This window comes from Lepisma saccharinum, chromosome 5 (genome assembly GCF_977018435.1).
Source record: "Lepisma saccharinum chromosome 5, izLepSacc3.1, whole genome shotgun sequence".
Classification (NCBI taxonomy): Eukaryota; Metazoa; Arthropoda; class Insecta; order Zygentoma; family Lepismatidae; genus Lepisma; species Lepisma saccharinum.
Genome location: NC_139233.1, coordinates 8,127,181 through 8,142,110, shown reverse-complemented (window position 1 = coordinate 8,142,110; position 14,930 = coordinate 8,127,181). Strand labels below are relative to the sequence as shown.

Sequence of the window (14,930 nt, the reverse complement as noted above, 5' to 3'; positions counted from 1 at the left end):
GGCAAGTACATTTCACTGTGTTCGTGTCACTTCATTCATTTCATCAGTATTACTTTCATCCATATTGTCGTACTTACCCGTAGAGGCACAAAAGCGACGTAAAATAACTAAAATAGAAATAGAGTTTTGGGGTGGGATAAAATACAACCATCTAAAAATAGTAATGTAGTAAAAGTAATAAAATAATGTCCTAGCACAATTGAGTAGCGTTTGATTTGATTTTGATTTGGTGTTTTAAGTCCACTTTATGCACAGTAAGGCTAATCGGGACTGGACCTACAGTTTAAAGTGGGATCCGAACCACTTGTGCCTCCACCGGGTATCGAACCCGACACCCCTTGATTACAAGGCGACGACGATACCACTGCGCCATCGGGGAGGCCCGTGAGTAGAATTTGACATAATTTCACAGTTCAAACAGCACTTTTCACGGCTGAGTGAAGTTCCACTCCACATCTCCCCTCCATGTTCAATTAAGATGAGCAGGAAACGTGTTTTTAAGCTGGCCGTTGGAGGTTCCATAGCAATAGTTTATTATGGAATCCTACCGAGAAATCAATAGGTCTGGCAACACTGACGTTGGCCGCTCTGAAGGCTCCTTTCTCCTGTCTTTTTCCCCCACCCGCCAGCGCGATGGGGTCTGCGCAGGTTTCTTTCCTTGTGGTTCCACTATACAACGTGTGATGAACCAGTATGCTATCGCCATATTGTGTGTTACAGAACCAGAAAAAGGAAAAACTGAGTACTCGTAAATTTTAAAAATAGACATTATTTTCATTAGAAATTCATCATTACACCTAAAGAAATGTTCTGCAATGTAAAAAAGTGCAAAAGAAATGATTTCTAGGTGTTTTCACTATACTGAAGTAGTACCAAAAATAGTGCATGCTTCTAAACTATTTTCTTTTTCAAAATCTAAACATCCAAGTCGAATTTACATGAAATATTTTTCTCATTTTACTAGAGCTCCTAAAATTGACGTACAGTGCACAACATAACAAAGACGATCAGCGATTGCAGCCTCCTTACCACAGTGCTGCCTTACGTCTAACAGACTACTCGCCGCACTGCTAGGTGGAGGGGTGGGAGGTAGGGAATGGAATTAAGGGCACACTACACGTAAATTTTACGTACACTAGTGTTCTAGGGTTAAAGTGCAATGAATTTTACCATTTATGTTATACAAAAAAATTATGCACTCCACTCTGGTAATTGCCAAAGAACTGAATTGTAAAATGAAGCTGGGGAAAGGGGTAGGAAAAAGACCACAAAGTGCTTGGGTCTGTATGCTGTGTTGTGATACATTGGCCTGGCCGTAGCCTGCTGAGCTGAATCTGGCAGATAACAGAATTTCTGTGATGTTTGGTGACGGTGCACTCATTCTCCAATCACCTTGGACAGAAAACAAATATAAATCACTCTTATGCTAAAGATGAAAGTGAAATTAAAAATTAAAGTTTTTGTTCCTTGGTTTTGATGATTTGATGGGTATTATTACTTTTTTTTATCCTAAGCAATTTGGAACTTTTTTATGATAAAATCAATTATATTTTCACACGCGTGTCCAGATAAAAGTTGCACAAATCAACAACAACAACTAGAGGTAACGAGTAATCCTAAAAAGTATGTGGAGAAATAAAATATACTGCTCTTGACATGTAAATGAATCATGTTAAAAAAAGACAAAATAAACTTGTTCATTTAGCATCCATCATTGATATTGTAGTATGCATCCCAGCTGAACTCTGTAACAGTTTCATAGATCGGAGACATATTAAAATTGGATATTTTGTGTTTCTCGTGGTTAGTACTTATCAATTGTGTATTGCGGAACATAGTCCAAGGTGCCATTATGGTTTCTGCACGAAGAGAAACACTTTTTCTACTAAAATAAGCCATTTTCCTAAATGCTACCGAAAGCCCGTCACGGTGCGATATCGCTTGCTTTGCAAATGATAACGCTTCTGTTTTCGAATATCAGTGTTTCCAACTCTTATGCATGAAAATACCTATGTTCCACGAATTATTGGGTTTTTGAAATTATACTTTCAAGTCACGAAACATGCAAAGTTAGGCAGGTTACGTTAGGTTAGTTTAGTAAAAATTGAGAGATTAACTTACCATCACAGCATCTTTCACATATTTATTCCACGACACATCGTTACATGTTTTCAAGTTACATGTACTGCATGGTACCGGCTTGTTTGAAAAATTCGTGCATTCGGTGGGAAATTGTCCTTAAATAGGTGCTCTGCTTGGTACTCTGTGAAGTAACTCTTCTTCCGTCCAAAGATTGGTATGGAATAACGTACATTACGCCATGCTCTTTCGATGTTTTGGGAGTGGATTGGAATGTCATAGCACAACATTCGTCGCATTTTTTCGTGTTGTATATGTCCACTTGCAGGTGGGTCCACAAACTCTATGCTGTGGTTCACTCTGAGGTGCCTGTAGCCTGCTCCCTGTAAGTTTATATAGGCTTTCCAGCAGTCTGAGATGATAGTTGTACCTGTAAGAATGAATTTGCGTATGATTTGTAGCAGTGTGTGTTCATCTCTATTGTCTACTGGGACCATGAAGAAATCTTTAGGGTTTCCTCTTTCTATTCCGTCAAACACCCACTGTCCGTTAACTGGACGTCCTCTTCTATTTACACACCTCTTCGTCTTCCCGAACTTTGCTTCATCTACTTCGACAACAACTCTTTGACCTCCTATGGGACGAGAATTTTTAGTTACCCATTCCTCGCAAACCTGTCTGCAAAAGTTCGACCAGTCAACAACAGTTCTTCTACTCATGTCTAATTCCTCTTCTATTACAGCTTGTCTTGGGTACGGCAGATGAAGCCAGAGATTGCAAAAATTAATTATCTTATCCACCGATAGGTTACTGGAACCTATGAATGTGCCATTTCTTGCGGAACGTTTGAATCCGCACGGAACTTTCTTGCGATATAAAATTTACCTTGTCCATCGATTCACTTTGAACAAATATACAACAAAATTTCCATCGTGCCCAACGTGCACCTTACATGCACTGCCACATTTTCCACAATCAACTTCTTCCTTCACTATGCCATGTTGGATTGTAAAATCCAAGGGATTCTACGCCCAATAATAACCTCACGTCACATCCAGGACATGCCATTTTCTCGTAAAAAAAGGGCACGTTTGAAAACCCTGATTCTACTAGCGAGATCGTGCGACTTCCAACGCTAGAGCCATCTGCAGGTACATAATGGAAACATTATGTTGTCGATTTACACAAAAGGCAATATCATTATATCAAAAGTGATTATTTATTGTTCTGCTGCATTCTACGGTGAAGTTTTAAGTTTCGACAGCATTCAGTACTCTTCAGAAACGAGTTTTCGTAAGTACTTTTTTTTAGTAAAAATGAAGAAATGTGTCTTCGATCTATGAAACTGTTACCCTGAACTCTTATCATTATTTCATTTCAATTTTACCAAAAGGAGCAATTAGTCTGTTCACCAGACTAATATTGTTACTTCTGCCATGAGAGCAATTACTTGTGATTAGTGTGGGTAACAATGTGTTTACCTAAGTAATGGTATAAAATATGCAAAGAAACTATTTTTTAAAAAAATCTGATGTTAAGGCTTAGCTGGACCTTTGGCTGATGCCAGCGAAGCCATTTTTTAAATTCTCTCTCCTTTTGAAAAAATATTATGGCATACCAAATTCTGAATAATTACATGTGCTTAGAATACCATCTAGAGCATTCATGTGAAGCTTTGTGTTGTTTGCTTTCACTGTTATTTAGTTTCGTGGTTATATAAGTCTTGCAAGGATTGTTCAGGAAGAAATTCCAAGCAGATGTAATGTTTCAGAATTTGGAATATGAAAGCATTTTTTTTGGAAAGGAGGAAATTTCGAAAATGGCTTTCCTAGTGTCTGGAAAACCCTTAAAAGCTTTTGGATGATTCATTGCTTTACACCAGGTAATTATGAATATGAGTTCTTTATTAGTCATTTTTTATTATTACGAGGAAAAAAACATGCAACTATCAACTTTCGGAATCGGATTCGCTTGATTCTTTCGATTTTTTGTGGTGTTTGTGCGAATGTTTCTTTTTCTTCTTTTTCTTTTTGCTCTTGTGATGTTTCTTGTGATCACCGTCACTATCACTATCTTCATGGTCTGATCTCGATCGCGACCTGTCCCTCGTCTTTTCTTTCGATTTCTTTTTCTCCTTTTTCTTCTTCTTTTTCAATTTCTTCTTCAATTCTTGCTCACGTAACTGCGTCAGTGGAGTGAGGTAGTCCTCTGCACTGTCACTGCTCGTGCTGCTCACATCGAGAACTATGTCTTTGTTGGGGTCCACTTTGATGAAATTTCTGCACTGATACGTGAGGTGGCCAGCATAGCCGCACTTCTTGCAAGCGGCCCTAATCCCTTCCTTCCCCTGCGGGACCAGTTTAGCAAGTAGTTCAGGATTCATCTTTTACCTGTAAAATAAAACATGTTAAGCTCTGCTTTGGTGTAGAAACAAAGAAAAAGTAGAACTTGAAATCAATGATTCTGACATCCTGTGGTACTGTTCTAATCGTGCTGGTCAGGTCTGCCTACACTTTTCACACGTTGTCTGTTTTTGGAGTTCCTTGATAGGGGTGGAAAGTGGTCAGTATTTTTTGTGTTTGTGATTGCAATTTGTGAGCTTTTTGTGTTCGTTATTGCAGTTTTGGGGAACTTTCCCATGACAAGTTGTACAGTTTAAAGAGGATGTATTATTTTGATCATTTTCCTTAATAACTACTATTATATTGACAATGTAGCCTGGGGCTCAAGTTCCTTTTGTTTTATTGTGATTTCATCATGCTATGTATGCATTTTTTACATGGTTCAATTACGATTTTCTTCTGATGCGGAGTTATAGCAATAACTTATAGTGTCCTTGACACTGGTTTTTCATTTCCATATACTTCTATGTAATTCTTTAGGTGGGTCAGGTTTAATTCTCTTAGCATTAAAATAATATTCATAATTTTTCTACCTTACATGCTTTCATAGTTAGGAGGGGTCAGGTTTATTTTCTTAGCATTAAGAAATAGCGGTAGTATTCTATGGAATGTGCCATGCCTATGAAACAGAGAGTTTTGAAGAAGGTACTTCGAACATCTTATTTTTGCCCATAAATTGGACTTTTTCAAAATGAAAACTGCACTGATTAGTTTCAGGAAGGTTCAATTTACTTCTACATTCATTCCCAATAATCTACAATGCTTATTGTCGCTTCTATTAACGGAGAATGCTTTGTCCATGGGGAAGCATGCATGCATGGTAGCCAAATTTTTTTTTTCTTTCCAACATAAATATTTTTTTTTATTAATCGACAGTGCTCATTCATTCCTTGGTACCAGTGTGATCTCCACCGAACACCTCTCACTCATTTATTTTGTTGTTTCTAACATTCATACTTACCTATTCTGCATTGCAAAAGATTCTTTAAGGTGGCATTTTGCTTTTTTCACAAAAATAATTTCAATTTTTCACATTAACAGTAATTATTGTTCTTAGTTTTTTCGCTTCCGTAACACACAATATAGCGGGTACAGCTTGAGTTGCGTCGTGCATCATGTGGGTACACAGTGTTTCCAACCTTCGTAACCGAAAACACCTGAATAGCCCCACAAACCATTGACACATAGCCCCAAAAACCATTGACAAATGGCCCCAAAAACAATTGACGGATAGCCCCACGAACCATTTCCAGCAAGGTTAGGTTAGGTTAGGCAAGCATAGTTAAAATTTTGTTCGTAAAACAATGCGATACAGCTTTGAAAAAAAAAAATCACCTTCACTTCTTGCAAAACAACGGCGCGGTTGGAAACACTGACAGGGGGTTACGTCATGAAACGTACGGAACATCCAGCTCACGTAGAGGAAGCAACGTCATTGTGCGTCGCAGAGATATTTTTCTTCAAAATTACACGAATTCCCGGTCGAATAGATTCCATGATGGAAGAAAATACCTCCACGAACTTTCAGAATGCTACAGAAACTCATTTCCGTAAGTAGTTTCTTGTGTAAAAAATGGAAATCTATTCGGCGGAGATCGCACTGTTACCTATTCCTTTAAGAAAGGTTCAAATTTCGTGTGACAATTATTACCTAAGTTCTACGACAATGTCTTTCTGCTAGGAGAATTTGAAAAAATCATTGGTAAATTTCTCGTAAAGGACAGATGGATTTCATCAAATTTACATGAGAAATTACTTGCCGAATGTAGTTTCTTTATACTTCTGGAAGTTCGGGGAAGTGTTTTCTCGCATCATTCATTGAATTTTGCTGGTAAATCATCTATTTTTCGATATAAATGTGTGACCGATGCACGAAAGCTCTTGCATCCATTTACTTCCAGGTGGATGTAACCTGCGTGTGATGACGTAATCCCGGTCAGTGTTTCCAAACATGTGTTTTTGTAACTGAAGAAGGTACATTTCCGCAAATCGTCTGTGGGGCTGTGTGTGTCAATGGTTCATGGGGCTATGCGAGAATGGCGAGTGGGGCTACGCATATTTTTTTCGAAACCAATTTTTAACTACTGTAACCTATACGTGACCCTACCTAACCTAACCTTACCGAAAATGGTTTGTGGGGCTATGTATGAATGGTTCGTGGGGCTACGTAGGTAATTTTGGGTGCAGTGGAGTGGAAAAACTGCATGCCGAGTAGGTAGTGAAACTGTGACCGCCATTTTGTGTGTTACCGAAGGCAAAAAAGAAACTAAGAAAACTTACCAGATATGTCGCAAATAGAGCTTATTTCCGTGAAATAAGTGAAATGCCACCTTCAGCAATGTTTCTCAATGCAGAATACGTAAGTACAAATATTCAAATTGGTAACACTTTACTATACCGGAGACGGATTTCTTCAAATTTACAGGAGAAAGTACTTACGCAAATCATTTTCTGTAGCGTTGTTGATGTTCGGGAATGTAGTTTTGATCCATGTTAATGCGAATGCATGTGGTTTTCTACGAAAATCTATTTCCGACGTGCTATTGCTGCTGCCGCCATTTCCTTTCTGCACGAGAGCACAATACATGCTATTGCTGCTGCTACATGATGTGTCGAGGATGCGTCGTGAAGTTGTTGCCGGGTGTGGAAGATGCCGTGGAATTTGTAATCCGATGTTGTCCGTATATGCTAAATTGAACGAAAGGAGTGCTAATGGAACCTAACCTAACAGGTCTAACCTAACCTAGTAGGCATACCTCGTCCCCGTGATAGTTCGTGGGACTATCGTATGTAAGAAATATACATTATTTTCGTTAGAAATCCATTATTTCACCTAAAGAAATGTTCTGCAACGCAGAATAGTACGTTATCAATGTAAAAAATTGCAAAATAAATCATTGATATGTCTCTCCGGTATAGTAAAGTAGTACCTTCAAATTAAATTAACTACAAAATGTCAGCTGTCTGTCCCTTACGAGAAATTTACCAAATCATTAGACAATCTGAACAGTTACCCCCAAATTTCTTTTAAACAGCACCTCTTTATTTATTAAGTCTCCAGAAAAGAAAGAATCAAAGGGGAAGGGGGGATCCATATAGTCGACCTCGGTAATCATCTCAGGTTTCCCCAGATTACAGATTCCAAATCCAGTAGTCGTAGCATAACAACAAAACTAAATTAACAAAAATTGCAACTTGCTAACTGAAAATATTTGAGTGGAAGAAGAACAAGGGGTATCAAGCTATTCAATGTCTAAAACTCTGGTGAAAAAAATATCGAGCATTTCACTGCCGTGCAATAGGCAATTATATAACGCAAAGTAATTTACCTTTTGTGTGTTTAATATATCTACGTTCCAGGTTATTTTTCGGTCACGTCATGTTCATATGAAACACGAAGTTTAACTTCGTTGTCAAAATGTAACGCTCGAAATATTCTCCTTATCCGTAACGGAAATGCTGATCGTGATGTACAGAACAATTACAAAACTATTCCTGGTTTCGACTGAAATTTCAAGGACGGGCGAAAGCTCAATCTCAATATTTTCTCGATACGGCGAGAATCTCACATTGTACACGCTATTTCTATTTTAAGTAGTTGTGTTCGTATTAATGGAATGAAACCAGCTATTCCGAAGTAATTTTGGATACGTATAATGAAGAAAACTTTGAGATTTGAGCACTTTAATCTTCGCGCAATACTGAAGGACAATTTGTAAGAATGCTGTACCAGCGTACAGTGGTCATTATCGTACGGGATGCGTTTGTAATTTGTTTCTTGCCGAAGTTTGTTATGGAACTTTAATTTGTAATGAAGGGACGATGTATGCATGTTTACGCATGTTTATTCGTGTGGAGCGCAATTATTTATAATGCCATTATCGTGTGTTTGACATCAACACTTTTTTTATTTTATTTGCAACGCAACATTCTTTTGCTAAGAATCCTAAACTTACGATCGTTACCAAGATGAATTTTGTCGGTCAGATATTGTACTGGCTGGTTTCTGCTGTTCATACATTTTCACAGTTGGTTTATGCAGGATTTGTGTTAAGTTGTGCAGTTGGACAGTTTTTAACATGGATTGGAGTAGCGTTGTGGTACGCGCTAGTGTCATTTGTTGCAAATGCTTGGTCGCTTTTTATGGTTTTATATGAAGACTTCTGCATCTTTATGTTAGACATATCCAACAAAATAACTTCGTGCATTCAAACTGTAGAATATCTGATAGCATTGGCAGTTACAGCTGTGCAATATATTGGTTTTGTTTTCAAATCAAGCATCCAATGGGTGTGCGATATAGTGAATTGTACAGGATTAACTGTGATTTCATTTTTCGTGAAATGTGGAGAGCTCTTCAGAACATGTTTGGAATTTCTGAAGCAGAGCATAATTCTTCTAGGTTCAGGGAGCTGGCTAGCATTACAGCTCATTCCACTGTCAATTGTGTATATTGCAACTAGTGTTCTAGACTTTTTAACTTTTCTGTTTTGTAATATTCGAAATACCATTTATAATGGTGGATCCTCTATCATTAATGGATTTTTATGTGCCTTGACAGATTTTACTCAATTTTTTGTGGACATTCCTATTCAGGCATACATTGGCTTAGTAGCAGGATCATTAATTCTGTATTCAACTGTGAAGCATCGTCGTGTTTTGATAGACCATGGGATGGTGGTTTTATTATTTTTATATCGAAGTTTGACAAGTACTTTACATCTAGGCTGGTCTCACCTTGAACAGCTGATACTTCATATTGCAACAAACCAACGAGATGCACATGAATCTGAAATTGATGATATTTCGGACAGTGAAGAAGACTCTGAAGCTTCACAAGATGAGGAAGAGGATAATAGGCATCAAGTAAACAATGAATATGTACCACAGTTTTTTCCAACATTAAATTTACGCTCCAGACCTGTTTTAAGGAGTCATTTGAATCGGCAAAACTTGTCTCGAGATCAGCTTCAAAGGCAGCTAGATCGGGAAAAAGAAGAAAAGTTATGCATAGTATGTCAAGATAATATGAAGTGCATTACCTTGTTACCATGCCGACATCTTTGTCTGTGCGAGAACTGTTGTCGGACACTTTTAGACACTAATGGAGCCTGCCCCATGTGCCGTCATGATGTGAGGAGAACTTTGAAAGTGTACTTGTGAGAAGAACCAAACCTCCATTTGCTAATGAGAGGGAAGAAAATGGTAAGTACATTGGTAACACTGTTAAGCCTTGTTTCCATGTTAATAAAACATTAAAATTCTGACCAAGGCAAACCGTCTGAAGAAGAGCCTGTTAGAGGGTGGAAATGTTACGTTTTTATATATATTTTTATACTATAAAAGTTTGCCATGGTCAGCATTTGAATGTTTTGGTAAGTACATGTATTTATTTGATGTGATAAGTTACAAATATTCATGTGTGTGCACTGGTAATATTCTTTAGACATTCCATTATTAAAATAGCTGCCATGGGGTATGTTTTCATTTGCAATTGTTACCATAGAGAAGGATTGTTGAAAACGTTCTGGGATTCAGGAATGAGGTAGAAAGTGCACTGATGCAGAGGTGGACAAAACTTAAAATAATTCAGGCGCCAGCCCCCTTTTCTCAGGAGACAGCATTTTTCTTCGTCCTTTTGCAAATATGGGCCAAGAAAGGCATGAATGCAACTAAGATAAAGCTACATGTTTTGAAGTGTAATCTTAGAACAGCCGCAGGCTGAACCTCGCCCTTTAATAAAGGAAAATTGAAATGTATGGTATTAATTAATACAAGACTGGATTAAATGTAATTAATTCGTGCACCAGGGTGGCCTTCCTAGAGAAGGCTCAACTGGTAACAGTATAAATAACTATGTAATACATTCTAATACATGGCCAACTCTACCATATTGCTGCAGATTTTAAAATAGCAGCAGTACAAAAATTTATAATATCGCATGTTTATGTAAGTTACTTTATGTCCTATACTATCGTACCAAATTTCATGAAAATCTGGAATGTTCGGCTTGAAAAGTTCCTTTTTTGTGATGATTTGGCATGGAATGACCAACATGCATGATCATAAGACTTGTTTTAAATAAGATTTATTAATAGAATCATTTCAGAACATACTTTTGGCTTCAATTTGAAAATTGAAAACTGTCATGATAACTGTTAGAGGGTTATAGTGCAAATTTAGTAACATGAGACATTGACACAAAAAAAATCAACATTATATACAAGAATTGTTTCTCACTCTCAGTGCAAAGAAATCTTGATAACTTTTTAAATGGAATATTAACATTTTAGAGAGCAAATGCAGAATATAGAAAATGTCTCCAATTTTGTTAATATCTGGTATACTAACTAAATTTGGCCTTCTAATCACGAATCCGTTGTTAAAATGCAGAGGTTACGTGTGAAAATCGGCAAAAGTTGAAATTTTTTTTTTTAGAGCTGTATCGCATTGTTTTATGAACAAAATTTTAACTAAGCTTGCCTAACCTAACCTTACTGGAAATGGTTTGTGGGGCTATCCATGTGAATGGTTTGTGTGGCTACTCGTGCATAATGTTTAAGTTTCTATACGTGACCCCCACATTTTAACAACAGACTTGTGATTAGAAGGCCAAATTTAGTTAGTATATCAAATATTAACAAAATTGGAGACCTTCTCTATATTATGCAATCATACCCTTTTTAGTTATGCACTGCGAGCTACCAAAATGGTCTCAGCAATGACTGATCCATGCAAAATTCTGAAAGTTGAACCTTCTGAGTAACTGAAATCTACCGAAGAAAATTTTTGCATATTTTCATACTTTGCTAGTATTAACAAATACACCAAGTTTCATGTCTGAATCGGTTGGTGGCATGGCCTGGTTGATTTGACATGAAATCAGTCCTATGCTTTGCTAGAAGTTAATTTAATTTGCTGCACAGTTTCATGAAATATATGTTTTGCCTGCAGACAATTTGGATAATGAATGTGCATGGTGAAATTAGGAAGTTTATAGAGAATATTGATGTGTATATTCAACAGAATATTACTGTAGTCTTCATTCTGTTTGCAGCTTATTGCTGATGGAGATAAACTACAATGCAGTGTTGCCAAACATGACACCAAGTAGTCACAAGGTTTATCATCAGCACAGGGTGATATGGTGAAAGTGTAACATGTGTGAAGTTGTTTCTCTAGGGAGCAAGATAAGATATTTTAATTGTTTTCAGATTCCAATCAGTAAGGCTCTATTTGTAAAGTTGTAAGTTAGAATGCATCACCTCATGTAATGAAGAGTGTTCTAAATGTTTCCTGTAATTACCATGGATCTCATTTGAAATATATGTATCTATAGGCTTGTTATTATTAATTCTGTCTTTTGTATTTTCATAAATATGTGGCGAGAGGCTTTGCTTTTGAGAGCAACTTTTGAGTTGCTGGGAGAACCGATAAAATTGTAGATGTGGTCATGTTTTTCAGGAGAAGCCTGGCATGGAAATCCAATATTTGACACTCGGGATTCTTGTCCTGTTTGCTTTAAACCTAGTTTTTAGTTTTGTTCCTAAAATAGGTCAAATTAAATCTGGTAACTGCACAAGAATATAAGTACAAGTAAGTTTTCTATTTTTTTTTTGCAGTGTTTGAAATTTATAATTGTGTATTATTCAGTGTTTGTACTCTATGAAGAGAATAAAACATATTGAATTTGCTAATGTTCCTATGTTGTATGTGCAGTAATAAATAGGATCAAGAAGGATGACATGTCATTATCTTCCATGGGTTAAAAGGGATATCTTTGTAACAACAGTCAAACTGCTGTCAAAAATATGTTCTACTTATGTGTATTTATCTGATTTTAATCAGCAATATATCATATTTTCCAACCTCCATCAAAATGGATTGTAAATTGTGTAGATATTGTAAAAAGTTGAATCTTAAATATGTATTTTTTTTTTATTTTGGGAACTTTGTGTTTTAGCAGAAATTTTAAGACTAATATAAAATATTTTAATAGTAAAGCTCAATAGTGTGAAAGATTACTAGTCTGTTCATAAAACTGGTAATGTTTCAGCATTAAGTTGCTCTGACACTCATCCAGCCTCTGTTTAGAAAGTAAAAGGAATGGGAGCATGATGCTGTTCACGTGACCTCCATTTGAGATCGAGAATGTGTGGGGCCTTTCTCCCCCACTCCCTATGCACCTTCAGGGCACAATTCACAGGTATAGGCTAAATACTTTTCCCCTAGTACTAAAATCCTAACAAAGAATAATATAGAAACTATACTATGTTTATTCACAGCTTTCATTGCATTCCTTTCCAATTGTACAACTTTTTTTTTTTGTATACATTTGAACATGCCTTTGTACCTGAAATCATTGTTCTGTATGATTTTGTCATATTACCTGTATTTGTATGGATACCTATGTCTTCCTATGTGATCTTGTGAATGGAATTCTGTACTTTTTGTTGTCAAGTTTAAGACAAATTTAGTGTATAACAGTTCTGAATTAAAGGAAGTATCGTCTTGAAACAGATGTACAAACTTAGGGTAGGCTATATTGGGGTAACATTTTCACTTATTTCTATTTTAATATTTTTTCACGTGAACTTGAAATACACAGCATTCTCTGACATTCGCTACGAGACTCGGTGGCAAGCGGCCCGGTATCACCGCTTGTCTTTCCCGGTGAACGGGGTCCGCGACAGTCGCTAGTCAGCTATTAAAATTACAGTTTTCATATTGTGTACTAACCTTAACTACAGAAGTTGTTGAAAATGATGTCCCTCTGCTGCAACACATTCCTGGCATCTCCGAAGGAAATTAGCATTTATACGCGCAAGTTCGTCTACTGTAATTCTTCCGATTTCTCGTACAATACTCTATTTTAACTCACGGATGGTGTGCGGATTGTCTTTGCATACTTTTTAGATTTCCCCATTTTTCTTTCCACTTTTATTCAGAACTGACCCTGTTACTCTAAACTTTTTTACGAGGTTTAATATAGTGGTTCTATGTGGAACGGGAACACCAGGAAATTTTGTTGCAAAACGTCGTCGCACTTCTCCACAATTCCTCTTTCCGAAGTAACACTCGACAAGATAAATCCTTTGTTGTAATGTAAATTTTTGTGGTGCCATATTAAGCCACAATCTTCAGCACACAGACACGACACAACACAACTTCTGAGGGAGGATTATACTGGCGTCAGTCTGCAACGTGAACAGAAAGGGAAAGAGAGGGAAGGCAGGGAGAGCAAAAGAAACAGACTGTAGTGTGCGACTGTCGCGGACCCCGTTCACCGGGAAAGACAATCGCTGATGCCGGGCCGCTTGTCGCCGAGTCTCATAGTGAATGTCAGGGAATGCTTTGTATGTTTGGTTTGAAACTGTGCCTGAATTTAGGAATAAAAAAAAATGTTTGGTTTTATATTTTTAGGCATATGGTGGTTATTTCTAAGCTCTTCCGCTCAAAGTGTTTACCAAATAAATACTAAAGTATCTTTCTTTTGGGTTTGGACAGATATTCGGAACAGCTAGGAAGATTTTGTATGTGTTTGTTTTAGTGATTTGTGTTTGAACATTAAAAATATCCCTTTTTTTCCCTTGATGTTGTGAGTTTATTTACAAGAATCTTGATAAACATAGCATGTAAATTGAAACATTATTTCAAATGTTTTTATAAATACTTTATATATGTCAGTTGAATTAAAGTATAATGTATCCAATTTTTCACTCAAGACAGTAAAAATTTCTTTAAAAAGAAGTTCCTAATCAATGCTTTTTGGCAAGATGAAGTGTTGAAGCATGAGACTTTTATATCGTACATCCTCAAATTTTAAGTTTCTGAAATTATAGGTACAAGATATTCCTGTATTTCACTGTATTTGAACCCCTGAAACCTCAAGGTGGGTTGATCCAACTCAGTTCGCCATATATTCAGTTGAATTCAATTTCACACTACAGTCCAGCAGAATTAACTTGATATGAATGGTCGCTCTGTGAGTGATGCAACTGCGCTCAAATTGGCTAGGTGCCATCGGAAACTCTAGAGTAGAGTTTGTAGAGTTTCCGTTGGCCCGTTACAGCGGGAGGTCCCCCGCTCTAGCCAATTGAAGTGCAGTTGCATCACTTACAAAGCAGCCATTTCGCTCAACTTAATTCTGCTGGACTGTAAATATGAACAATGTGCTTACTTTAATTTGCCATGAGTAATGTTAAGAAAAATGAAAATTGTTAAAACATAGTGTGAGTGAAATATGCTTGGAAGAAATCCTTGATCTTCATAGAAATACAATGATGTTTATTATTTGTGATCATAAATCATACTTTTCTGACATTATAGTAATTACTGTATTTCACTGCATAATCGCCGCACCCTTTCATTTCAGTGAGAAACTTGGTTTATAACCTTTCATCGTGTAATGTTGCATTAGTGCATCAAATAATGGAACAAACAATGGCG

The 14,930-nt window shown here is 36.9% G+C and overlaps 2 protein-coding genes across 2 annotated transcripts; one reads left to right on the top strand and one right to left on the bottom strand.

Annotated features, from left to right (window-relative positions):
• Window positions 1-678: 678 nt before the first annotated feature.
• Window positions 679-7,999, bottom strand: LOC145987640 (uncharacterized). The gene is made up of 2 exons (XM_083122107.1): window positions 7,811-7,999; window positions 679-4,469 (listed from the first exon to the last, which is right to left on the bottom strand). The coding sequence occupies exon 2, from the start codon at window positions 4,460-4,462 to the stop codon at window positions 4,028-4,030; it is 435 nt and encodes a 144-aa protein (XP_082978233.1). The 5' UTR covers window positions 4,463-4,469; window positions 7,811-7,999; the 3' UTR covers window positions 679-4,027.
• A 250-nt stretch (window positions 8,000-8,249) lies between these two features.
• LOC145987639 (uncharacterized) lies at window positions 8,250-12,093 on the top strand. Its single transcript, XM_083122106.1, has 2 exons — window positions 8,250-9,686; window positions 11,539-12,093. Exon 1 carries the CDS (start codon window positions 8,451-8,453, stop codon window positions 9,642-9,644), a length of 1,194 nt encoding a protein of 397 aa, XP_082978232.1. The 5' UTR covers window positions 8,250-8,450; the 3' UTR covers window positions 9,645-9,686; window positions 11,539-12,093.
• Window positions 12,094-14,930: the final 2,837 nt, after the last annotated feature.